We start from the raw sequence: 24,452 nt of genomic DNA on the forward strand, positions 1-24,452 counted from the left end.
TGTAGGGGATGCAGAGAGAGTCGGAGGTGCCCAGAAGACGGCAGGACTGTAAATGGCGCCCGCAGTGGGCGACGCTTGTACAGATTTTACCTTGGCAGCCCGGGATCTTCATACGCTCATTCATAGTGCGTCACATACAGTGCCTAGAGCAGAACCAACTGGATATAGGTCCCTGACAGAACTGATATATCAGCGCAGAACTAGACATCCCCCAGGCTGCGGTGTAATGGCGGCAGCACCTATGTATGGGAGCAATGCTGTGATTCCTCCGACCTCAGGATGATGGGGGTGCTTCTCCTGCTATTGATCCCATTACTGAGCCAGTCGCCATAATTCACCAAGAGAGTCAAAGGTGAAGCCCACGTTCCATTATCCCCATTACAAACGCTGGACTGGAGGGACCGTAAATCATCTAAACTGGTTCTGCTTCTCGCTTTCCAGTATTAAATGGGCGTCCCCCATGATGAGGAGACAAGGCATCGTAGATAACGTTAGGGTCACGTTCAGGGGATCGTCCTCCTGTCTCCACCATGTTGGCTGCAAATCCTGTTTATTCTTCATGCATCCAGTGATGGCGGAGCCGGTGAAGGCCACGTCTCCTGGGCCACTGACTCGTGACATTAAAGTGTCAGCGCAGGATGGATGGGGGCCGGTGCTCATTACTGGCTGAGGGACAGGTATTGATTTCGTACATATGAGGCTGTTACCGTAACATGGGCTGATTGGTCTTATTAACCCCCCCCCCCCCCCCTAATAATAGAGGGGGGGGGGGGGTGCTGACCACCGATGGTCTAATCATTGAGGATATTGTTTATGTTCTGCAGAGGAAGGGGCCACACCTGAGCCCTGATGGGGATCCATAAGAAGACCCCACTATTACATGGCAGGTGGACGGTGGGGGTCTTGCTATAGAGTTTCTGTTAAGACTTCAAAATATCTGCTTGTGACGACATAAAACCGAGGGCTGAATCTAGGGAAGGGTCCTAAAGGGGTATTCCAGTTATATGAAGTTATTCCCTACCCACGCAGTGATGGCTAACTTCCGGGAATCCAGTTGTGGGGAAACTACAACTCTCAGCATGCTCCATTCTTTTTTACTATGAAGTTCTGAGAACAGCCAAGCAGTGTGACTCTTGGGAGTTGTAGTTTTACCACAGCTGTAGTGCTGGAGGTTCCCCCATCATGGGGATAGCTATCCGATTGGTGGGGGTCCTACCACTGGAACCCCCATGATCATGAGAACTGGGGCACCGTACCCCATGAAGCCCGTCCCGAATTGTACAGAGCGGCTGGTCGGACATGCATTTGGTGGCTCCGTTGAATTCTATGGCAATTCCGGAGATACGGAGTGCTCTAAAATTCCCCTAGGAATAAACGGATTGGTGGGGGTCCCAGTGGTAGTACGCCCACTGATCTAATAGCTGTACGTTCATATAACCGGAATACCCCTTTAAAGCAAAGGCCATTATCCCCCTCCAATGCTCTTCATAGATTGACAGACTGTGTTCCTGTTGAGGGACCAGTTTTATCATCCAACCTGTCTTTAATGGGCACCTTCAGCAGGAACAACCCTATTAACCTCCCTGTTAGGGTGGATACCTCTGATTAAAGGGATACCTGTATTGGGAAAATTGGTTGTGATGTTCCTGAGGGGGAAAAAATTTATTCTTTGTGCAAATGAGGACTTCAGTGCACACGGGGCGGGGCCAGCCCCTCTGTGCACCTCAGCTGTCCAGTGCTGGCCCCGCCCCTCTGTGCACCTCAGCTGTCCAGTGCTGGCCCCGCCCCTCTGTGCACCTCAGCTGTCCAGTGCTGGCCCCGCCCCTCTGTGCACCTCAGCTGTCCAGTGCTGGCCCCGCCCCTCTGTGCACCTCAGCTGTCCAGTGCTGGCCCCGCCCCTCTGTGCACCTCAGCTGTCCAGTGCTGGCCCCGCCCCTCTGTGCACCTCAGCTGTCCAGTGCTGGCCCCGCCCCTCTGTGCACCTCAGCTGTCCAGTGCTGGCCCCGCCCCTCTGTGCACCTCAGCTGTCCAGTGCTGGCCCCGCCCCTCTGTGCACCTCAGCTGTCCAGTGCTGGCCCCGCCCCTCTGTGCACCTCAGCTGTCCAGTGCTGGCCCCGCCCCTCTGTGCACCTCAGCTGTCCAGTGCTGGCCCCGCCACTCGGTGCACTGAAGACTTTTTCTGCATAAAGAATTAAAGTCGTTATCATTTTAATAACTGGGATCAACCCTACCTGGCAGTGTGCCTGGTTTAATAGGGTAGATCCTGCTGACATGTCATTTAAGGACACGGCCCTTTTAATAAATGTCCTTTAAGATGGCTATTGGGCCTTTAGAACATGACTGTTACACATTATAAGCCTTTCAGGCACCAAGATGGCGGTATGACGGATATAGAACATGAAGAACAGCGCTCGGTGTTTCCCGGGGGACATCCAGCCTCGCTATTGTCCTGTCAGGCTGAGCGGCTGCTTTCTCGTTGAAGAGATTTACTGTCCTTTCTGGGAGCATGATGTACGGCACAGAGCAGGCGTCCATCAGCCGAGCTGTCCTCGCAGTAATACCGCCACAAGACGTACATTGATCTAAGAAGCCGAACAGTCCCGAGAGGCCGAGGTCATGACGCGTAAAGGGGGATTATTCTATGCAAGAGACCTACCTGAAATAAAGGGATTTAAAACCCATTTAGAAAAAAAGAACTTACAGGCCCAAAGCCTGAGGCTGCACTACTGAGGCACCCTGGTGACCGCATGGCCCTTAGGGTTCTCTTGGGTGTAGTTTTGACATTGAGATCTTGTGTGGAGTCCGATCACCATCTGCACCAGTGTCCACACATGTATGACCACGGTGGGATGTAGATGGTGGCCTAAATCCACTCCTCTTCCGCTTGAGCCAAGCCGAGCATGCATGTGTATGGGAACATAGCTATTGAAGATGCAATGGCGCGCTGACGCGCTAATGCGGGAGGAATGTACACATTCCATACCACTGAGCCACGTGCCGCCCCTCTACATACCGTGCACCTGCATACACAGTGATGCCGTGCACATCTGGGCACAGATTTGGCTCCCCACCTCCTGCTCGCCCTGTGGGTGCAGCATTGCCGCCTGCACGTTGTGTTCTCTCTCCATATTCCTTGGATTCCATTCCTCCCTTTTCTACGCAGCGGCTTTAGAGCAAATATTGACCCTTCTCCTCCTCCTGAGAAGGGAGGGAGCGGGAGATCATCAGCTGGAATATTCCCACAAGTGTCAGGCTACATGCACACCAACGTTGTTTGTTTCCGCGTCCGTTACGTTTTTATTGCGGATAGGATGCGGACCCATTCATTTCAATGGGTCCGCAAAAAACGAGGACAGCACACAGTGTCCTGTCCGCATCAGTATGTCCGTTCCGTTGCCCCGCAAAAAAAATAGTGCATATCCTAATTTTTTCTAGTTTCCCGATAAGGATAGGCATTATTACAATGGATCTGCAAAAGAAAAAGGAACGTCATCCGTTTTTTTTGCGGATCCGCTTAATCAGAGAGGAGACTGAGCTTTCCTCGTCTATGTGGAGAAAAAAACCTGGCATTCAGAGGGTTAAGGTTAGGCATTCTCCCTTAGTGCCGATTACATCCATATGGGTGGAATCGCCCTTTAAGTGTTTAGGAGCGGCCCAGGTCTCCATTACCTTTCCCACCGGACTGGAATGTGGAGCGCAGCCCTAATCTTGGTCTTGCTTCATAAGGAGCCTTCAGTGACACTTGACGGGACCGATCCGTGTCGCCTTTCTGTTCGTTATACCGCGGTGACACCGGAGACCGCACAGCTTTTGTAACGCCCTGTACGGACGCTGATTTTAGCGCCATGGCCCCTTCACCGTCACCAGGCACAGCCCGACACATGTGGTTGTGGTTGTACCTCCCGGCAGTCCGGATGTTGTGCTGCAGTACCGGACATGGCCATCAGCGGCGCCCCTGAGCACTGTGGCGGCCTCATGACTGTTTGGCAGACGCCCTATTATTAGACACCTCTGACCTAACGCTAGTCCCATAGTCCTGGTAGATACTTACCTGGGGAACATTAGTCCTTCCTAGAGCCTCAGTAGTCGCGCAGTGTCCCCAAAAAGCAAAGCGGTTTTATTAAAGGGGAACTCCGATCACAACGAACAAGCCAGCCAGAAACCATAGACTTAATGGTGGAAATATATAAGTGAGCATCGAAACTGAGAGGTTCTCATCCTGGTCCAAACAAGAGGACATCCCCGGTTTTAAGAGTTAACCCTTTGTGTCACACATGTGCATTGCTCAGTAGCGGCTAACCAGGCAGGGATCGGGAGTCCAGTCCAAGAATTATTGTGTTAAAGGGCCAGGAGTCGGGCCCCGGACCTGAGCACCCTGGAGATCTTTATGGTGACGGTCCTAAGGGTCTGGCGTTTCACCTTTTTTGGCCATTTTCCTACCACCTGTCTGCTGACTATAGTGTCCTGGAGAGGAGGGGAAAGGACACACCAGGGCTGGGCCCCCTCTTTCCAAGGGCCCCATAGCGGCTGCCTGGTCTGCCTCTGTGCTGCTTTCATAGCCCTTCTAGAAACCTCGATGCAACTACAACTCCTTCCATCTCTAGTGGACATGCCACGTGGAAACGGCCGGAATGTGTTAACCCCTGATCTCCTTTTTTCTTTCCAGATACGTCTTCCAATTACATCCGACAACTCGAGACCAAAGTGAAGCTCCTGGAAGACGACAACAAAATTCTGTCACAGGTAAGAAAAGCGATCCCTAACGGTTATTGATGGCGCGCCGCGTTCACGCTGGTTATGAATTAGTAGCGCCGCGGCCGCCGCATTAATCCACACGTAATCACTTATGAGACGTTATAGGGATTACTTTTAATTAAACTGGGAAATAGATTTTTCTCTGTGTCTCATTTCTTTCCTCGGAGAAGATAATTTCCTGATTAGAGCCCTTGTAGTCCTGTGAATAATTGCGTTTAAATGGCGATTTGTGCCGAAGATTTTCTTAGGGATGTCGAAAAGGGCTTAAAAATATGTTACAGTTTGTAGCTGGATATCCTTCTGTGTCGTGCAGGCGTTGTACTCGCGTATCCGCTGAGCAGAACTTTTTCGCCCTTTCTTCGGGTAAAGGTTTAGACTCCTAGTAATTCTATAATGGAAATTGTAACTTTGTAGCACACTTTGCTTCTATGTTTTCAACATCTCTGCTTGCAGGGGAAACTTTCCTGTTTACATTACAAAGCTGAAAAAACCACAGGTTCTGCTCACAGATCTGAGGGTTTGGTGCAATGTATCAATGTAGGAAATTAAAGAGTATCCCCGATTGTTACAAGTTAGGGATATGAAATAACTATGAGATCAGTGGGCTGACCCCCCCCCCCACCCTCCCCAAACATGAGAATGAGGGTTCTGTACTGTCATAGACCCTCAAAACAAACGGAGCGGCAGGTCAAGAATACGCACTCATTGCTACGGGACAGCCGTGTACAGCGCTCGGATAATTCCAGAACTCCCATAGGCCCCTTTCACACGGGCGAGTATTCCGCGCGGATGCGATGCGTGAGGTGAACGCATTGCACCCGCACTGAATACCGACCCATTCATTTCTATGGGGCTGTTCACATGAGCGGTGATTTTCACGCATCACTTGTGCGTTGCGTGAAAATCGCAGCATGCTCTATATTCAGCGTTTTTCACGTAACGCAGGCCCCATAGAAATGAATAGGGTTGCATGAAAATCGCAAGCATCCGCAAGCAAGTGCGGATGCGGTGCAATTTTCACGCACGGTTGCTAGGAGACGATCGGGATGGAGACCCGATCATTATTATTTTCCCTTATAACATGGTTATAAGGGAAAATAACAGCATTCTGAATACAGGATGCATAGTACAATAGCGCTGGAGGGGTTAAAATAATAAATAGATAAAAAATGTAACTCGCCTTAATCCACTTGTTCGCGCAGCCGGCATCTCTTCTTTCTTTTTTCTTAGCCGTGTGGAGGAACAGGACCTGTGGTGACGTCACTCCGGTCATCACATGATCTTTTACCATGGTGACGGACCATGTGATGACCGGAGTGACGTCACCACAGGTCCTGTTCCTCCACACAGCTAAGAAGAAGACAGAAGGAGATGCCGGCTGCGCGATCAAGTGGATTAAGGTGAGTTAAATTTTTTTTTTTTTTTTTTTTTTTTTTTAACCCCTCAAGCGCTATTGTACTATGCATTCTGTATTCAGAATGCTGTTATTTTCCCTTATAACCATGGTATAAGGGAAAATAATACAATCTACAGAACACCGATCCCAAGCCTGAATTTCTGTGAAGAAGTTCGGGTTTTGGTACCAAACATGCCGATTTTTCTCACGCGAGTGCAAAACGCATTACAATGTTTTGCACCGCAACGCCCGTCTGAAAGAGGCCATAGAGATGCAGTTCACATGCCCGACCTGCCGCTCCATTCAGTTTGGGGGGCCCTGAGGGGGGTACAGGACCCTCATTCTCATGTTTGGTGTAGGACTCTTACCAATCTAAGGCTACTTTCACTCTAGCGTTTTAGTTTTCCGGTATTGGGATCAGTCATAGGGGCTCGATACCGGAAAAAAAAACGCTTCAGTTTTGTCCCCATTCATTGTCAACGGGGACAAAACTGAACTGAACAGAACGGAGCGCTCCAAAATGTATTCCGTTCCGTTTAGTTGCGTTCCCAGACCGGAGAGAAAACCGCAACATGTTGTATTTTGCTTTCCGTCCTGGGATGCAGAGGAAGACGGATCCGGCATCACCTCCAATGCAAGTCAATGGGGACGGATCAGTTTTCTCTGACACAATAGAAAATGGATCCGTCCCCCATTGACTTTCAATGGAGTTGATGACGGATCCGTCTTGGCCATGTTAAAGATAATACAACCGGATCCGTTCATAACTGATGCAGACGGTTGTACCATCAGTAACGGAAGCTTTTCCCTGCCGGATCCAGTAAAAACGCCAGTGTGAAAGTAGCCGAATAGTTAGGGGAGAAGATGTGACAACTGGAATACCCTTTTAAATGGCAGGGAATAGCACAAATCTCTCTCCTGTCCTGAGGGTCTGCTACAATGTGTCATTGAATGTCAGATCTGTCAGCGTTTAGTCCGGACTAGCTCACAGGATTGCCTGGACTGGATACATTGTAGCAGACTGTCAGCTGTGAGAAGGTGACAACAGGTTTTCAGCCTGAACGCCCCTCTACCACATGGGAACAACACATTGTATGTGGGGGCTTGTTACATAATTGCACTAGGGCCCAAGAGCTTTACATTACGCCTCTGTTCTCATTCACTGACAGCAAGAAGAGATCTGGAAGTAGAAAGTATATTAGAAAGTTGCAGAACCCGTCATAACACATTGATTAAAGGAGTCTCCCCGCAAACAATGCTTATCCCCTATACACAGCGGAGGGGGTACGTGTCTGATCAGCAGCTGTCTGACTGCTGAGACCCCACCGATCATGGGAATGGGGGTCCCGTGTTCCCCTGTTTGAATGGACCGGGGGTCGTGCTGCTCATTTCATTACCCCCTATCCTTCTCTCTCTGTGACCATACAATGTTCCACATAAGTGACTAATGACGGTGGGAAGGACTGCCGGGAAGAGCTAAGGGGTCTAATGACAGCTGACATGGCAGGCAATGGTAACTGTCAGACCGCCACTTCCTGCTGAAAGACTCCCTTTAATTGCTCCATCAGGATTAGTTGGACTTAAAGGGGTATTCCGGTTATCTCAAGTTATAACTATTAGTACGATGGGAGTCCTAATTCTGGGACTCCCACCCATCACGAGAACGGGGGCCCCAAACCCCACTGATCTATTAGTTCTTCCCTGTCATGAGGATACCGGAATACCCCTTTAAGCCATGTATGGTCACCAGTAAATGGTCGTGGAAACACAAGGAATGCTGGGACATCTAGTTCAGCAGTGAGGGCTTCTCCTCTTATTGTAGCTGGCGGCCCGCAGGATAGAAAAGTCAGCGGTGTAGAAAAACATGGCTGCCGCTTTCTTAACCAGCGCCACCCCAGTCCTCAGGTTGTGTGCAGTATTGCAGCTCAGTCCCATTCACCTCTGTGGAGCTGACATGGAAGAAAGCAGCCACGTTTTGCACAACCCCTGCCTGCTCTGGAAGGAGTGTAATGCAGCGGCCATGAAAGGGTTGGTTTTTCCCTCCCCCGATCTGCGTTGTAGCCTGCGGCATTATTGACACAGTAATTAGATAAATGACGGCGCTCAGTAATGATCCGGATCGCGCTGCAGTTCATTAGGATTGTGGCGGGGTTCCTGCTGTATACCATGGGATTTATCCCGCAGCGATCTCTCAGATTCTTTATAGGCTGTGGGTGGGTCATCCAGGCACACAAACAGTTAACCAGCAGGGCCCGCCCACTTCCAGTAGGGATTATATATGACTGGGAAAGGTTGGTGTCCTTCTTCTTCAGAAATGGGGTAATTAAGTCATAAATGGCCCGCAGAGCGGTTCCTAATGTTTCTCATTTACTAGCTGGTGTCACGTCTCATGGCGCCCACCTAATAAAGCGATCCATCATCTCTGCCCTCGTCCATTACATGGCGATAATTCAGGTTACGGTGCCTCCAGGTCTCGCATTGTCGCCGCGTTTAAAGAGCCCATTGAGCCTCCGGTTACAGTATAGTCTCCACATTGGAGCAGCCTGGGGCGACCTCCATTACACCCCGGGAAATGTCTCTGCCTCGTGTCTGGCTGATTATTCTCCATCGAGTCCCAGCGAGAAAAAATAGGGACAATGAGCCACATACCGGATACACCACAGATGGGACGGGTAATGTGGCGTGAAGGCGCGGTGCCTGGAGGAGCGCCAGGTATACTAGAAGTGCCTATAGCCCACTGCCACTGAATCATATGGGTCACCAATATGTCTCACAATGCCCTATAGGACACTGTATACCATAGGGATGACCCATAGCTTCAGAGGACCTATAGGACATGGGTCATCCCTATGGTATACAGGGTCCTATAGGTCACTGAAGCGTAGTCAGCCCTATGTCATACTGTGTACTATAGGTCGAGTGAAACCATGGGTCATAGACAGTCACCCAGTGCCTTATAGATCCGCTGAAACTATGAGTAAGGCCTATGGTATACAGTGTCCTATAGGTCCTAAAGAGGCTGTAGGTCAGCCCTATGGTATACAGTATTCTATAGGTCCTCAGAGGCTGTAGGTCAGCCCTATGGTATACAGTATTCTATAGGTCCTCAGAGGCTGTAGGTCAGCCCTATGGTATACAGTATTCTATAGGTCCTCAGAGGCTGTAGGTCAGCCCTATGGTATACAGTATTCTATAGGTCCTCAGAGGCTGTAGGTCAGCCCTATGGTATACAGTGTCGAATTGGTCCTCAGAGGCTGCAGGTCAGCCCTATGGTATACAGTGTCGTATTGGTCCTCAGAGGCTGCAGGTCAGCCCTATAGTATACAGCGTCCTATAGAACCTCAGGAATGGAGTTATCTCTATGGTATACAGTGGCCTCTGAGGACCTATAGGACACTGTATAGGATAGTGCTGCTGACCCATAGCTTCTGAGGACCTATAGGACATGGGTCATCCCTATGACAATGAGTTTTCCTCTATGGTATACAATGTCCTATAGGTCTCCAATGGTTATGGTTCATCCCTATGGTATACAGGGTCGTATTGGTGCTCAGTGGATATGGGCCATCCCTATGGAATATAGTGTCCTATAGGTTCCCAGAAGCTATGAGTTATCTCTATGGGTGATCCCTATGGTATACAGTGTCCTATACGTTCTCAGAGGCTGCAGGTCATCCCTATGGTATACAGCGTCCTATAGGTTCTCAGAAGTTATCACTATGGTATACAGGTTCTTATAGAATGTGGGGCACAGAGTCCCGTTCCTCTCTTGCTTCAGCCTCTTCCTTAGGCCTCTTGCACGCGACCGTATTGCTTTTTAAGTATTTTGCGGTCCACAATTAACTGATCCGCAAAAAATATGGATGACGTCCGTGTGCATTCCGTTTTTTTGTGGAACGGAACAGCTGGCCGTTATGCAGACAATAATAGGACATGTTCTATCTTTGAACGGAAAAATGAATATACGGAAACTGAAGGCATACGGAGTACCTTCCGTTTTTTTTTGCGGATCCATTGAAATGAATGGTTCTGTATACGGTCCGTATATGGAATGCAAAAAAACAGAACATAAATGGAAAAAAAACACGTTTGTGTGCAAGAGGCCTTTCAGTCGGAATGAGCGGATTTAGGAATCTTCTTCCGCTTTGTCTGGCAAGGAGAGAGAGAAGTGATTTGATTGCACGTGAAGTTTGGCAGTCGGAGAGAGCGCCATTTCCATAGCAGCACATTACTTCTGCTTCAGCCCCTGTTATTGGGTCAGCCTCCGATGACGGAGAATCGAGCACATTCATCCTGCAGACTCCTGCCCCGGATTGTCTCTTCCTATCCATCTAATGGATGCTGCGCGCCCCCTGAACAGAGAATCCCAATTTCCCTGGCTCCATCCTTCAGTTACGATTCCTTGCCTGTAGAATTATGATCAGAGGGGCTGGGACCCATTCTTCACCCCAGTGGACAATGTGGCCCCTTTGGCTCTTCCATTGCTATAATTTTCAGGAACCCCAATCAGCTGGTTTGTGATGGCAGCGGTCAGGCTCTTGCCGGCTCCTCCAGGTCAGGAGAACATGTCTAAGCCCTGCAGCTCCCATCTGCCCAGCATCCAGGTGACAGACAGTGGCTTGCTGTGCGGTTGGGGATTGTGACCCGAGGTGCTGCAGATGACATGTCTTCTGTTTAGCTGCCCTTATGGGGGGATTAGCAAACGCACAGGAGCAAGCAATCTGTTTTCTCGGTCTCAAAGCTAAATAAACTCTGCATAAGAACGCCTGGTTTTCCATAAATTCTCGTTAGGATTTATATACAGAGGACAGGCGTCCAAATTGGTATGGAAATCGGGGCCAGTTTTGCCCAGGACCCCCATTTCCTTCAACCCGCCAAGGGCTGCACCCCTCATGAGTAATATAACATTGGAGCGGGTAAACCGTCGCTGCCCTGGACAACTGGGGCTGTACTGTTAACGCCTGCATGATTGAGGCATTGTATGGCACTATTGTGTGGGCACTATATGTTAGTATTATTTATTCCCATTGACCTGCTGTGGGGTGCAGAGTGTAGAATATCTTCCTCCATATAACTGATGCTGTGTTAGTGCTGTACTACTAAGCTCTTTATAGTTTATGTGCCGTATACATGCTCCAGGTCTGCCGCGTGAGCGCCGTATACATGCTCCAGGTCTGCCGCGTAGGCGCCGTATACATGCTCCAGGTCTGCCGCGTAGGCGCCGTATACATGCTCCAGGTCTGCCGCGTAGGCGCCGTATACATGCTCCAGGTCTGCCGCGTAGGCGCCGTATACATGCTCCAGGTCTGCCGCGTAGGCGCCGTATACATGCTCCATCTCTGCCGCGTGGGCCGTCCGGTGGTACTATGTGAGGTAAAAAGCCCAATGTCAGTAGAGTAATAAAATGACACACATTTCGACCTGAGGATCCAGAATCCTGCCTCATGCGCCAGGCCTTACATCACCCGGTTATTACACAGAATCCGTGTTCTCATCATCTCCTGAACATTTTCTCACCTCTACTAATTAGCGCTAATAACTTAATTTCCCACAAGCAGGAGGAAAATGTGAATATTAGGCTAAATATAATAAAAAATCAGCAGTGTCCTATTATATGATATAAAGAAATAATCACATCCATACAAGAGGCCTTCTCCGTGTCTTCTGCTGCATCAGCCATGCATGCAAGGATATGTGTACTATACAGGCGGCCTATGGCTCATGTGGGGCTCACATAATGGGGTCCTCAGAAGTGGCTCCTGTCTACCTTAACTATCGGAGCGGCGAACCTGTGTAGGACTCCCATCTTTATAGTCCTAGAAGACCACCATTCACCCAAGGAGATGCCAGACAGTCCTATGTCCTACGTACTGGGCCGTCATCAAGTACAGGCTCATCTCCACAGAGGAGAGAGCTGGGCTTCAGCTTCTTCTGCTGGTTTTGCCACCATCCCAAGGTATGAGGCCGAAGGACTTGAACCCTGGAGGGGTTTGAGGGATGAGGGCAAACAAGCGCCACTTTCATAGGAAAGGGGGAGAGTGGGCTCTAGGTCATGGGATGGGTGTATGGTGGCATGAGCCTGTATCCAGATGAAAGTGAGCTCCATGTCCTGATATGGAGGAGTAATATCTTGAACCTGTTTCTGGAGGGAAGTGGCCATGTCCTTGGATTGGTCTATGGTGGCATGGACATGTATGCAGAAGAGAATGTGGCCCACGTCTGGGTCTGGGCTGGATTCCATTTCCATACTGATAACAGATCATACTATGTCTTAGGATAGTTGTATGGTGGCACGGCCTGTTATCAGTAGGGAAGTGTGGCCACGGCGGAGTATAGAGCGTCGGGTACCACTGGGCCTCTCCTCTGTACGTTGTGTGACCGGTATGTGTCGGCTTCCGACACCCGGAACATATCTATTATACGAGGATTATATTGGGATGTTGTTTTTCTGGGTTTATGATGTAATTGACAGGATCTGACACCTGGGAAGTGACTCGTTGGGCTTGGGTCAGACCTGGTTAGGTGGGGCTCACATGCTGTCCGGACAGCTGCTCCTTCCGGTTCTTAGACTGGTTTTCAAAAGAGCTGAGGGGCTTATAAAGTTGCAGACAATCCACCCTGGCCTGTGATCTTCCCTAATCCTGTGACAGATGTCATAACTAGAATGTGCCTCCTCTGTACACACTGACGATGATCTGAACTCAGCCTCCCGAACACACAGGATTAAAGGCGCACAAAGGACACGTCCCTCACAATATAGTTCATAGATTGAGCTGTATATGAGGACAATGTCTGGAGTAATGAGGGGGAGCTACACCCGTCTCATACGAGGTCCCTGTATGTACACATGCTCCTTTCATCCACTGTCAATGGCACCTGACAGGTGCTGGATAATGGATCTGGAGCAGATGAAGATCACTGTAGTGGTAGAAGATCCTTCAACTTGGCCTGTGGGAGACGCCTCCGGAGGGCAAGGATTGGGCATGTTGATATCCAATACGCTGGACCCTTCTCTTGGCCCATAGTTATATTCTTGTACATAGGAGCAGTATTATAGTAGTTATATTCCTGTACATAGGAGCAGTATTATAGTAGTTATATTCTTGTACATAGGAGCAGTATTATAGTAGTTATATTCTTGTACATAGGAGCAGTATTATAGTAGTTATATTCTTGTACATAGGAGCAGTATTATAGTAGTTATATTCTTGTACATAGGAGGCAGTATTATAGTAGTTATATTCTTGTACGTAGGAGCAGTATTATAGTAGTTATATTCTGGTACACAGGAGGCAGTATTATAGTAGATATATTCTTGTACATAGGAGCAGTATTATAGTAGTTATATTCTTGTACATAGGAGCAGTATTATAGTAGTTATATTCTTGTACATAGGAGCAGTATTATAGTAGTTATATTCCTGTACATAGGAGCAGTATTATAGTAGTTATATTCTTGTACATAGGAGCAGTATTATAGTAGTTATATTCTTGTACATAGGAGCAGTATTATAGTAGTTATATTCTTGTACATAGGAGCAGTATTATAGTAGTTATATTCTTGTACATAGGAGGCAGTATTATAGTAGTTATATTCTTGTACGTAGGAGCAGTATTATAGTAGTTATATTCTTGTACATATGGGGCAGTATTATAGTAGTTATATTCCTGTACATAGGAGCAGTATTATAGTAGTTATATTCTTGTACATAGGAGCAGTATTATAGTAGTTATATTCTTGTATATAGGGGGCAGTATTATAGCAGTTATATTCTTGTACATAGGAGCAGTATTATAGTAGTTATATTCCTGTACATAGGAGGCAGTATTATAGTAGTTATATTCTTGTACATAGGAGCAGTATTATAGTAGTTATATTCCTGTACATAGGAGCAGTATTATAGTAGTTATATTCTTGTACATAGGAGCAGTATTATAGTAGTTATATTCTTGTACATAGGAGCAGTATTATAGTAGTTATATTCCTGTACATAGGAGCAGTATTATAGTAGTTATATTCTTGTACATAGGAGGCAGTATTATAGTAGTTATATTCTTGTACGTAGGAGCAGTATTATAGTAGTTATATTCTTGTACATATGGGGCAGTATTATAGTAGTTATATTCTGTACGTAGGAGCAGTATTATAGTAGTTATATTCTTGTACATATGGGGCAGTATTATAGTAGTTATATTCTTGTACATAGGAGCAGTATTATAGTAGTATATTCTTGTACATAGGAGCAGTATTATAGTAGTTATATTCCTGTACATAGGAGCAGTATTATAGTAGTTATATTCTTGTACATAGGAGCAGTATTATAGTAGTTATATTCTTGTACATAGGAGCGGTATTATAGTAGTTATATTCTTGTACTAGGAGCAGTATTATAGTAGTTAATTCTTGTACATAGGAGCAGTATTATAGTAGTTATATTCTTGTACGTAGGGGCAGTAATTATAGTAGTGTATATTCTTGTACATATGGAGCAGTATTATAGTAGTATATTCTTTACATATGGGGCAGTATTATAGTAGTTATAATCTTGTACATAGGGGCAGTATTATAGTAGTTATATTCCTGTACATAGGAGCAGTATTATAGTAGTTATATTCCTGTACATAGGAGCAGTATTATAGTAGTTATATTCTTGTACATAGGAGCAGTATTATAGTAGTTATATTCTTGTACATAGGAGCGGTATTATAGTAGTTATATTCTTGTACATAGGAGCGGTATTATAGTAGTTATATTCTTGTACATAGGAGCAGTATTATAGTAGTTATATTCTTGTACATAGGGGCAGTATTATAGTAGTTATATTCTTGTACATAGGAGCAGTATTATAGTAGTTATATTCTTGTACATAGGAGCAGTATTATAGCAGTTATATTCTTGTACATAGGAGGCAGTATTATAGTAGTTATATTCTTGTACATAGGAGCAGTATTATAGTAGTTATATTCTTGTACATAGGAGGCAGTATTATAGTAGTTATATTCTTGTACATAGGAGGCAGTATTATAGTAGTTATATTCTTGTACATAGGAGGCAGTATTATAGTAGTTATATTCTTGTACATAGGAGCGGTATTATAGTAGTTATATTCTTGTACATAGGAGCGGTATTATAGTAGTTATATTCTTGTACATAGGAGCGGTATTATAGTAGTTATATTATTGTACATAGGAGCAGTATTATAGGAGTTATATTATTGTACATAGGAGCAGTATTATAGTAGTTATAGTCTTGTGTACCGGCACAGATATTAGATGATATTATGACGTTTATTGACCTGTGCGGACGTCCGCTCCTCTGCTCACTTATTCTCTGTCTTCTGCTTTTCAGCATTCCAGCCACAACGACTTAAGGACGTTGCGGAAAGGCTTATCTCCTTACCACTCTGAATCGCAGCTGTCCTCGCTGTCTCAGTACCCGGAGCCCCTGCAGAACGTGAGTAACGCCCTCTGCCCGCTCTCTGCTGACAGGACCTAGATGTGAGTGTGCTGCAGGGAAAGACGGGGCTCCATTCTCCCCCGTATCAGGATGAATATTTATAAGCGCAGACAATAGACGGGATTTATGCCCCTAAATAGAGGAAGAGCATGAATATTTATAACCCTTCATCCCCAATGGGCAGCTTGAGAACGTATATGATATCTGCTGTATTGTGCAGGTTTATACACTGTTCCCATGTAATGTGGCTGCCAAAATGATGGTCATTTCATGGCGCTACTCAGTCCTGAAGAATATTATAGGAGTTATACTCTTATACATAGGAGGCAGTATTATAGTAGTTATATTCTTGTACATAGGAGCAGTATTATAGCAGTTATATTCTTGTACATAGGAGCAGTATTATAGTAGTTATATTCTTGTACATAGGAGCAGCAGTATTATAGTAGTTATATTCCTGTACATAGGAGGCAGTATTATAGTAGTTATATTCCTGTACATAGGAGGCAGTATTATGGTAGTTATATTCTTGTACATAGGAGCAGTATTATAGTAGTTATATTCTTGTACATAGGAGGCAGTATTATAGTAGTTATATTCTTGTACATAGGAGGCAGTATTATAGTAGTTATATTCTTGTACATAGGAGGCAGTATTATAGTAGTTATATTCTTGTACATAGGAGCAGTATTATAGTAGTTATATTCTTGTACATAGGAGCAGTATTATAGCAGTTATATTCTTGTACATAGGAGGCAGTATTATAGTAGGTATATTCCTGTACATAGGAGGCAGTATTATGGTAGTTATATTCTTGTACATAGGAGCAGTATTATAGTAGTTATATTCTTGTACATAGGAGCAGTATTATAGTAGTTATATTCTTGTACATAGGAGCAGTATTATAGTAGTTATATTCTTGTACATAGGAGCAGCAGTATTATAGTAGTTATATTCCTGTACATAGGAGCGGTATTATAGTAGTTATATTCCTGTACATAGGAGCGGTATTATAGTAGTTATATTCCTGTACATAGGAGCAGTATTATAGTAGTTATATTCCTGTACATAGGAGCGGTATTATAGTAGTTATTTTCCTGCATATAGGGTTTAAAGGAAATGCCTTTTAAGATGGAGGTATTGGTATGAACTAGTTGGGGTCTTGATTAAAAAATTCTGAAATTCCAAGGTTCTGCTACAGCAAATGGTTCTTTTGGATCTCTGATGCTATGAGTCTTATGTATTAAAGCTCTCCTAGAGGAAACGTGTCCTTGTTGTCTATGGCAGCCTCTTAGATTTCCAATGTGCATTGGAATAATGAAATGTGGACACTTTTATCTCGGAAGTTTTAATACTGTAATCGCTTTATTCTATAAAAGCACCAATCCAAGATTATAATGCTCTTTACAGCAGCTCTAGGCGGTTGTGAGCTGTGAGATATAACAGAACGGCCCCTGGAAAGTGCTTTTACAGGATGTAATATAACCAGTAGTATTTTAGGTACCGTGTAATGAGTTGTAATAAAAGCTCCATGGTGCTGAGACGATCTAGCGGGGGCTCCGGAGAGCCATGTACATATCTGCATCTCCAGAGAGCTCGGGGGTAAATGGCTTTATTGGGATGAGACCCCTGCCATATATAAAACACCGCCCCTAGTGGCCAGGTCTGATACTGATATAGAACGCCTTGTCTCACTATTTTAGTTTTCTTGTTTTTATCCTTCCCACATGGCCTAATGGATCGTTCTTATGGGGGATCAGAGGCAGACACACATGGGGGGCATTTATTGCAGGCACTTATCTGGGGAATCGGAATAATTCTCCTATTGGTTCATTTAGACAGTGATAAGGGAGGCACCTATTGGGGTGAATTGGAGAATTCTCATATTCTGCTCTTAAAAAAAATGAAAGCTGCGCACTGATTGGCTGCTATGGGTGACAGAGCGCATTTTTCATAAATCCTCCCCAGGCCAGTGTCTGGTTCCTCTGTGCACTTCATTGTATACGACCTGGATCTGCCGTCACCCAGAGCCTCATCCTCTACCCCCACCATATGGTTTGGGGAGACCCTGGAGGAGTGGGATTCCCTCTTCCCCCGGGTTCACATAGATCCTTTTATCAGCGGCCGCCATGTTTAGTAATAATATGCATCTTCTTTTCATCAGGGCACCGTGCGGATCACAGCCGATCTCTCCTCCGCGCCCCCTGCTGGATATGTCCCAGTAGTGCAGAAGCCAGAGGCGGTGGTGCATGCTATGAAGGTAACTTTAGGAATTCTACAACGTGCAGTATTTTTTTCCCTCCCATTTTATGCAGTGGAGAGATCTACCGCCAAACCTCTGCCCTGTGTGGATACGGGGAGAAAAAAAAAATCCAGGGGCTTGAGCCAACTACCCCCCTGATTGGAGAGATTGGCCCGTGCGGTCCACACAGTGCAGAGGTCTGCCCCCTAGTGGATGGAGGAAGCAAACCTTTACATTACCTGCACCCTTTTCTTTTCCAGAAGAAAGCATTTTCTATTATTTTTGTGCATCCACACAGGGCGGAGGTTTTCCCTCCACTCCGTGTCCTTGCAGTGCACAGGGGACCCGGAGGGGGATTATCTGCACTGCAGGCAAAGGGAGGCAAAAAGATGCACAAAACTAGAAAAACATGAATGCTTAATAAAAGAAAAAACTGGCAAACCTCCGCACTACATAGACTATATATATTTTGGGGGAGGAAAGCAGCCATGTTTTCTATTCTTGTACATCTTTTGCCTCCCCCAATTTATGGAGTGCAAAAGGACCCCCCATGTCCTGCAATGAAAATGCACAGGTATAGAAAAACATGGCTGCTTTTATCCCCCCTTTTTTTTTTTTTTAACCCACCCCAGCCCATGTTCACACAGTACAGAAGTCTGAGACGTGCCCACCCACACCACACCCCTTTTTCTCGACCTGTCGGAAAAGTGGCGCAAGCGGAGAAAATAATTGAGCCCCCTGGTGATTATTACAGAAAACCGACAAATAATGCAGTAGACCAGCACGTGATAAATGCCTGACTTTATTAGATAAATACACTTAAAACAAAGGTACTACATGATATTTATAGCACATGTGGTACCGTTCCGGCTATTCAGACAGCCATAAATACCAAAAATAAGGTCTCTGGACGAATCCTGGGGCCAAGCAACAAATAGGTAACATCATAAAAGGCAACATACCGACCAAAGTGGACACCCTGACGTACATGGCTTCTTCTGGGGGTAAGAAGCAGCAGCTTTGAGTGCACAACGTACGTCGGGGTGTCCACTTTGGTCGGTATGTTGCCTTTTATGATGTTACCTATTTGTTGCTTGGCCCCAGGATTCGTCCAGAGACCTTATTTTTGGTATTTATGGCTGTCTGAATAGCCGGAACGGTACCACATGTGCTATAATATCATGTAGTACCTTTGTTTTAAGTGTATTTATCTAATAAAGTCAGGCATTTATCTATAAATTGCTGTTCTGGTGCCATGTTTCTAGGTCTCCCCCCACCCAAAGTTCACACATTGCAGATCTGCCTCTGCTCTGCATGGAAATAAAAATAATCCACAAAGTGCAGAGTTTTTTTTTGCCTCGGCCCCTGTTTGCAGGGTTCTGGTACCGGTCAGCTGGTTCTGCCTTCAGTTCACCGTAAACGTGTTTTCTTTTGCACAGGTTCTGGAAGTGCATGAAAACCTGGACCGGCAAGTTCCTGACAACTACGAGGAAGACCTGAGTGAGAAGGAGAAGGCGATTGTACGAGAAATGTGCAATGTAAGAAAGGGCTCACAGAAGGGTCTCGTCTGTCACAACGCTGGGTGGGGGCCACATTTACTGGTCGCAGCATGTAAAAGCACGGACCATCCGGCTCTGTAGATAGCATTAACCCGTTCCACTACTCTGCATAAGAATGCAGAGTAGTGGAAAGGGTTAATGCTATCCTACAGAGCGGGATGGTCCGTGCTTTACATTCTTTTACTCCCCTGTTTGGGACTCCTGTGGCTCCCGGACGCAGTCCCCGTTCTGAAATCGGCAGCCATTAGATAAATAAATAGTCCTGCTGGGAAGACGGCGCTGCTGACGCAGATCTTCAGGAAACTTCTGGAGTCGGTTTGATGTTTCTGCCTTTTGAGGATGAATTAATTATACATTACAATGTTCTGCGATTATCCAAGGACTGTGCTGATCAAAGCTGCCTGAAGGCGGAAATGTTAAAGCCCTAAAGGTGACTTCCAAATCCACCAACGTGGCCCCCACCAGTCCGTGGCTCTACAGCATGGTGACCAGAAGAGCAGGGGTCTCAGATCAACCTCGCCCCATCGATGTGTCCTGGCAGGTCCTAACATAGCAGATGCCATTTTTCCCACATTTACATTAAATTCCTGGATTCTGAGACGACCACAGGCGCTTATGTTACTGAATTTGGTTGTCACCTGTCTATAACTTTAGGGAGTTTGTCACCAACCAGGACCATGTGTGACGTCCTAATGTCACCTACAGATCTGCCTCTGTGCTCATCACAATTTTTATAAATTATGCAAATGAGTTGAAAAGAGCCCAAAGGGCTGAACTTATCCAAATGCAGCCCCTCTCCTCCCACCACCTCTCTGCCTAGGTGACATCATCACGAGGCCGCTGGAAATCCCAGGCAGGCGCATGCGCAGTTTAGTCACTGTAGCGGCTGCCAGCAGCAGGTAACAGATAGTGCAGGCACACACACAGGAAAGAGATGTGCGCCTGCCGAGATTTCCAGCAGCCTCATGATGACATCAGCGAGGCAGGGGGTGAGCGGGGCTCTGTTCATATGGGCGTGGCTCTGTTCATATGGGCGTGGCTGGCGGGTAAGTACAGCCCCTTGAGTTTTTTTGCATAAATTTATGAAGCTGTTTTTCAGGGGCTGGAAAAAATTGACTATCATATAAAGGAAGATCTGTGAAATGACATCACAAACGTTACGAATGGTCCTGCTTGGTAACGGGTTTCCACCCTCAGGCAACTTTAACCACACGTCCACCATGCAGGATAATTACATTCCCCTTCCAATTCACAAGATTCTACCCACCCCTCCGGGTAATAAACAGCTGCTGCTCCCGTCTCTTCTGTCCCGTTATTCCCATTGAGAGGTGAACATTAGCCCTGCACCTTAGAGGGGATGCACCAGAACAGACAAACATGGCTGCTATGGTCGCCAGTCCGGTCCGCAGGTTGTGCTCGGCGTTGCAGCTCAGTCCCATTAAAGTGAATAAAACTGAACTGCAATACCAGACTTAGTCTGTAACCAGGAGTGGTGCTGTGGCTGGAAGAAAAGCTGAATTTTTTTAAAATCCTAGATAAAAACTGCACCAGGGCCGCAACATGTTAAAGGCTCATGCACATGTATTTTGCGTTCCGCATCTTTTTTTTTTTTGCCAATCCATTGTAATAACAGAGAGGAATAGGACAAGTTCTATTTTTTTTTTTTTTTACGGAACGTTCATGCAGACATACGGAAATGGAATGCACATTGAGTCATTTCTGTTTTTTGTGGACCCATTGAAGTGAATGGTTCCGCATAGGAGCCGCAAAAAAAAAACATAACGGGCACGGAAACAAAATACGTGCGTGTGCATGAGCCCTTAAGGGTTATATGCAGGATTACTGCACAAAGCAATAGCGCCACCTAGTGGTGAAAACTAATGGCTGACACTGAAAATACTCGGTACAGTCCAAGACGGCCATGGATGAGATCGGGGTGACCCTACATGACGAGGCCCTGCTGGATTGTCAGCTCTTCTGAGTTACAGGACGGTCACCTGCAACGACAAAGCTCAATCACAATCCTGATTAGTTCTGCTCCAGATTAACAAACATTTTGGATTAAAGGATTTATTTATTTTATTTGGAAGACTAGATTTTAAAAAAAACATAAAAATGTCAATAAAATGAATATAATGCAAATATAATTGTCTTCCAGGTCGTGTGGAGGAAGTTGGGCGACGCCGCCAACTCCAAGCCTTCGATCAGGCAGCATCTTTCTGGAAACCAGTTTAAAGGACCCTTGTAAAATGAGGCGCTAGAGGCATCGGAGGCACTTGAGATAAAGAACGGCTGTAAATATGGCAACTGGAGGTCACTCCACAAGCTGGAGACTCAATACACACTGTATATAGATGTCCGGCAGCGTAGACACATAGCAGGGGGGTCTCCCCTCCCCCCACACTGACTGTCTCCTATGTAGACCCATGCACGCCCTGCAATAGACCACTATCCCGGTGAGGGTCAGACCGGGACTCCTCATCCTATGGCTGTTTGGTTGTCAGACTACAACCCCCAGCAGTGGCCGTAGGTTGGGCACCGCTAACTAGACCCCTTAGTATTACACACTGGATGATAATTTTGTAACGAGGATTCTTATTTAATGGGACAACAACAAATCAGGATATTTTTGTATAGACGCCGAGGCTAAGCCCCGCCCCCCGCGTTTTATTGACTTTCTTACGAACCCATCGTTGTAGCTGCTTCATTGATTTCTATTCTGATCAATATTTGTATTAAAAAAAATGAAAATTATTCAGGAACTTGTAGATTTTTATCCCTGTAAAGAGCAGAATCCGCGTCGGTTTTTCCTCCGCCCGCTGTATATAACGTGACGGATCTCTATTTTGTTACTGTTCTAGATTCTGTAGAATATATCATTTTATGTCGGCATATAAAAACTTGTGTATATGTGAATTGTTGTCTTTTAATTTCTCCGCACATACACCCAACCCATGAGGGAGGCATAAGGTACAATGTGACTCATGAGGAAATGAGCACAGCTATAGACCCCATTTCACATGGCCGTAGTGCTGCGGAGCGCAAAACACAAGCAACGGCTGTGCAGCCCCATTGCCTTCAATGGGTCCACGATCCGCAAGATATGACAAAAGACAAGACATGTTTTATCGTTTGCAGGGTAGAGGCATGGACCTGGAAGCCCATGGAAGGACTCCTGTTTGGTTCCCGATCCATACCTCCACTCCACGAGAGATGGGACATGTCCTGTCTTTGGTCATATCTTGTGGATCGTGGATTCATTAAAGGCAATGGGGCTGCACAGCCAGTGCTTGTGTTTTGCGGACCTGCGGTTTGCGGTCCACAACACAGACGCCGCGGCACTACGGCTGTGTGAATGCCTAGATACTGGAGGCATAATGCATGGTGCCTCACTGGTGGCAGCAGGGCTAATTGTGAACATTCACATCTACATTAATGCACATATTGCAAATATGATTTATTATTTGCATTACTAATTGCCCTAGGATTGAGGCATAAGGCACACTGTGCCGCAGCGATTTCACAGGGGTATACGGTTAAAGTCCAATACCTGTACCACCACGGCTACACATAATGCAGTCAATATATAAGGACTGATTGCCATTTATAAAATGAGGTACGCTGTGCCTCCTACCTTGTCAGTCTGTGTGACTTGTCCAATTCCAGCAGCATCTGCAAAGACAACCGCATGAGAATTCACTGTATATAATAACTATTAGAGAATAATTAGCATCAGTGAGGCGTGAGGCACACTGAACCTCACTGGTATGTATGTGATGGGCCAATATTCCTATCTGCATACTTACACCTAATGCAGCTATGAACATACAATATACACTGATTATAAAGTAGTGACATTGTTAGGACATGAGGTAACCTGTGTCTCGCGCCTCACGTATCTGTTTCCCTAATAATACACGATGGATCTGTGATCTAGCAGCTTTGTTCTGCAGTTAAATGACAGTCGTGAAAATACACTGCATGCATTCATCAGGCCAGAGACATAAGGTACAATGTGCCTCATGCCTCGCTGATCCGCTTCCTTTGGCTTTTTGCAGAAAGAACAAAAAAACAGGCATAAGAAGTTTGTGAGGCCTCAGGAGCCCCTGTCAGGTTTCACTGGCAGCGAATTACAAATGAAAGCCCTAAACGCAGAATTCCAGGTTTGCTAAGAAGAAAGGTTTCTTTGTACTCGGCCACCAGATCATTTCTTCTCAGGAATTTCTGCCACTTGATCAGGTTAAGTGAAACGAGTGGCACAGAAATGGAGAGAAACAAAAAGGAAGATGGGAGGGAAAAAAAGGAAAGGAAGAATGAAACAAGGAAGGAGGGCAGGACAGAAGGAAATAAAGAGGGTGAAAGGAAACGAGTGAAGGATGCACATAGGAAATAAGGAATGATGGAAGGAAAGAACTAGTAAAGGATGGAGGGAAATACAAGGGGAGGTAATAGGAAGAAGGAATAGTATGGAGTAATACAGGAATGAAATAAGGTGGAGAGGAGGGAAATAAGTAGAAAAAGAAAAGAAAAATGAGCTGAGAACTTAAAGGAAAAACATATTGAAAAAAGGGATGTAAAAATGAAATAAGGAATGAAGCAAGGACAGAAAAATAAAGTGGGAAGAACGAAATAGGAAAGCAGGAAGAAATGGAAAGAGGGGAGGGAGTGAAGAAATTAAGGGAGGGCAGAAATGAAGAGAAGGAAATAAAGGAGGAAGAAAAAAAGAAAATGAGGGTTGGGAGGAAGAGAAGGAAGGAGGGGAAAAAAAGACAGGAATGAAAGAAGAAGAAAAAAGGACATAGGAGAGAAGGGGGGGGGGTGAAAGGAAGGTTATGGAGGGAATAAATTAAACAAGGAAACATAAGAGGCAAAAAGCAAGACTGGAGGACTATAAGACGGGAGATACAGAAGACAAAATAAGGAAGGAGGAAAAAGAGGAGAGGAAGGGAGCAGGGAAAGAAGGAAGAAAAATAGGAGAAAGAAAATAAAGGACAAGGAAAGGGAAGGAGAGAAGGTAGAAAGGAAAGGAGAAAGAATGGAAGAA

General features: G+C 45.8%; 1 protein-coding gene across 1 annotated transcript; it reads left to right on the top strand.

Moving 5' to 3' along the window:
- Nucleotides 1-3,936: 3,936 nt before the first annotated feature.
- CCDC85C (coiled-coil domain containing 85C) lies at nt 3,937-22,324 on the top strand. Its single transcript, XM_044271240.1, has 6 exons — nt 3,937-3,964; nt 4,667-4,743; nt 15,500-15,604; nt 17,772-17,867; nt 19,289-19,387; nt 21,567-22,324. Exons 1-6 carry the CDS (start codon nt 3,937-3,939, stop codon nt 21,654-21,656), a joined length of 495 nt encoding a protein of 164 aa, XP_044127175.1. The 3' UTR covers nt 21,657-22,324.
- The last annotated feature ends 2,128 nt before the right edge of the window (nt 22,325-24,452 follow it).

Source organism: Bufo gargarizans, chromosome 11, assembly GCF_014858855.1.
Source record: "Bufo gargarizans isolate SCDJY-AF-19 chromosome 11, ASM1485885v1, whole genome shotgun sequence".
Lineage (NCBI taxonomy): Eukaryota > Metazoa > Chordata > Amphibia > Anura > Bufonidae > Bufo > Bufo gargarizans.